At 38.1% G+C, this 2,882-nt stretch overlaps 1 protein-coding gene across 1 annotated transcript in view; it reads left to right on the top strand.

Annotated features, from left to right (window-relative positions):
- The window catches only part of prkcha (protein kinase C, eta, a), a 19,966-nt gene that overhangs the window by 4,430 nt on the left and 12,654 nt on the right, over positions 1-2,882 (top strand). The window contains exon 2 of the mRNA XM_032499530.1: positions 734-797. Within this exon, the coding sequence (XP_032355421.1) occupies positions 734-797 (64 nt within the window). The remainder of the gene's footprint in view (positions 1-733; positions 798-2,882) is intronic.

The following is a 2,882-nucleotide window of genomic DNA, read 5'->3' as shown; positions in this document are numbered from 1 at the left end:
GGTAAACAAAAAAAGAAGTGAAATGAACTCTTTCATAAAATGAAAGTTTTACAATAAACGGCAAACTGAGTGGCATCAGTTGACACCTAATGTGTCACTGTTTTGTGCTCAGAGTATATTTTCCAGGCGGTGGTGTATGTGTAACAAAAATATATCTTTATTTTAGAGTACAGTCACTTAAGTTTCCACTCGGTGGTTACCACAGGAAGTATCTTATTCTGCCTGCCCGTTGCGACCCATCTCCAGCCTCTTCTGTATGTGTATAGCTTTTTAATGCATATTTAAACATTTGTAAGTCATTACTCATAGCTTAGCATCAGATCATTACTGCCTCCGTAACCAGCCTCTCCTGCCCGACCTGTTTTGTTGTCTTTCTGCAAGCAATGTCCAAAGTCCCCGTACACTCTGAAGAATGCAAGAATGTGAAGTTACGTAGCTTCATTTTTCTTGTACCAGAGCTGAAGGACTGATGCTCAAATGTTAGATACCATCTCCTATGCCTGTTTTAACGCCGTTATTGTAACTCAAGCACCACAAACTCTTAGTTTAATAATTTTAGAAGCATCAAATGTGCCATGTATCTGGTTTCCTTTTTGTTTAAGTTAGCTTGGGTTACATATAGTTTTTATAATAAACTTATCTTGCTCAATTGTAGTTCATCTTCGTATCTGTCCATACTATTTCTGCTATTTTTAGTACGCAGAAATGTAATTGTTTGTTTGTGTGTCTACAGATGGACTTGGAGCCAGAGGGCAAGGTTTACATTCATATTACACTCACTGGATCCTTCACTGACGGTAAGGCTGTTACTGTTGATTGAAATGCAGCCCAGTTCTTCCCCCCATGGAGAAACATTGCTCTTGCACTCCTCCTCCTATGTTTCTTTATCATACCCTTATCCCAACTCAGTCACTCTCCTGTCTTTTCCAGTCTGAAATACTGCAACGTGTTATGAATAATTATCTGTGAGCCATTAAATACCCAAAGTGCAATTGTGTAATAATCTGAGAATAGGTGTGTGACTCGAGTAGGTAAGTATGTGTCAGGTATGCTCGGTCTAGAGAACCTCCTGTGATGAGAGGTATGTTTGCTTTCTTTAGATGTCCAAGGGTGTCAACATTGAGGACATCTGTAGCTTGGATATGTACGTGATCTTTTAACCAATGAGATGTAGCCATTTAAATAAGACGACTGAAGGAAGTGACCATGCAGGTTTTTTGAAGCAGAAGTCTGCTTAGCTGGTGATTACTCCACCATTAAGTTCCCCTTTTTATCTACTGCCACCAGGCTTTATTGCCTGCAAACCTCATGAAACACTCATTTTTAATTTACCAATAAAATACATACCAAAAATAACATTGTTTCAGTTTCTTTCCCACTGTTGGAAACTAGCGGAACGTTTTCAAAGATTGATCTTTTTTGTTTTTAAATATTGCTGTTTTTATGATTTGAGAAGGTTAAGTTTCATTATATGTATATTTTTAAACAAAACTTTCAAAAGCTCCTGGGATACTTCTCTGAAATAGCCTCTTATTTTGTTTTGTTTTTACCCCTCTTGACCATCACAGAGTCTACTGGAGAGTTTGTTTTCCAGAAAAGCACCATACTGTCACAATACTACTAGCAAACATAACAATTCACTCAAGTGAAGAATAAGTACCTCACATTTGTACTTAAGTACAGTACTTGTACCAGTGGATATTTTCAGAGTGCATACTATATCAGTTAGTGATTTGAAAGGTCACCATTGCAAAAATCCAGGTGACCAGGTGACGCGAAAGGCATAAAAAATGAAATCATCACATTATCTGTGTGCTGGTCAGCCTGGTCAGGGGGGTGGCTGAATGGCTGCAAACAGCACTGAGTAATGAAAGCCAGCTGTCAAATATACTGTCAAAGAAATGACAACATTATACTGACAAATGAACCATTCTGCCAAACAGACCATAGAGTATTGGAATGAGAAGAAGTTTTCAACAAGGTTTTAGTCAATATGCACTTTAAACTTCAATTTAACAACAACAAAAACCAAAATCCTCGTCGAAGCAAATCTTTTTGGTGTGATGCAACCAATGAATGGCTTTATCCGAGACGATAGACTATTGCCCTTTTACAGAGAAAAACTAAGTAGTTGGGGAAATGATAAGGGCTTTCAGTGTACAAAAGCACTGTGTAAAGAATGTAAAGGGCTCTCTTCACACTTCTACCACAAAAAGATATGTTTGCAGGGGGATGGCGGGGGCTCAGCAAACATGTTTCCGTACTGCTTGGTGTGGTTTTCATCTCACAAATAGTTCCACTACGCGTACATCTAGCTAGAACATATAGGGCCAAGCCACGCGGTTGTGCACAAAGGTATAAAGATATGCACATACCTTACCACAATAAAATATTAACATCATTCTGAAATAATTAATTAAATTCTTGATTTATTGATCAAATGAAAATTTACTAACAACCATTTCCATCATCGATTTTCTGTTTAGTCTTTTATCAAGCAAGCATGCCAAACATTGACTTGTTCTAGCTTCTGAAATGTGAAGATTTTTCCTGCTTTTAGATATTTAATGTCATTCTAAACTGAGCCCCTTTCAGACTTACACCCTTTCACGTTAATATGATCTTTATGTAAAAGTCCCTAAAACAAAATTGTTAAGTTGAAGTGGCAAGTTGTTAACCAACAGCGGGTTATTTAAACCTCCAGCAAACATGGAACAAATAGTACTGTCATTCATAACTCTACACCAATGCCTGTGGAAACTATCTAGCCCTTTAGCTGCTTAGTGCTCCACCGTTCACCAGCTGGTTACTAAATGTGTCCGTCTCCTGTTCGGTGCTGAGCAGGTAGTGCACATTGAAAATATAGCTGCAGTTGCTTGTTG

This window comes from Etheostoma spectabile, chromosome 20, assembly GCF_008692095.1.
Source record: "Etheostoma spectabile isolate EspeVRDwgs_2016 chromosome 20, UIUC_Espe_1.0, whole genome shotgun sequence".
Taxonomy (NCBI): Eukaryota; Metazoa; Chordata; class Actinopteri; order Perciformes; family Percidae; genus Etheostoma; species Etheostoma spectabile.
Note: the sequence above shows the minus strand (reverse complement) of the source record. Positions and strands in the feature narration are given on the sequence as shown.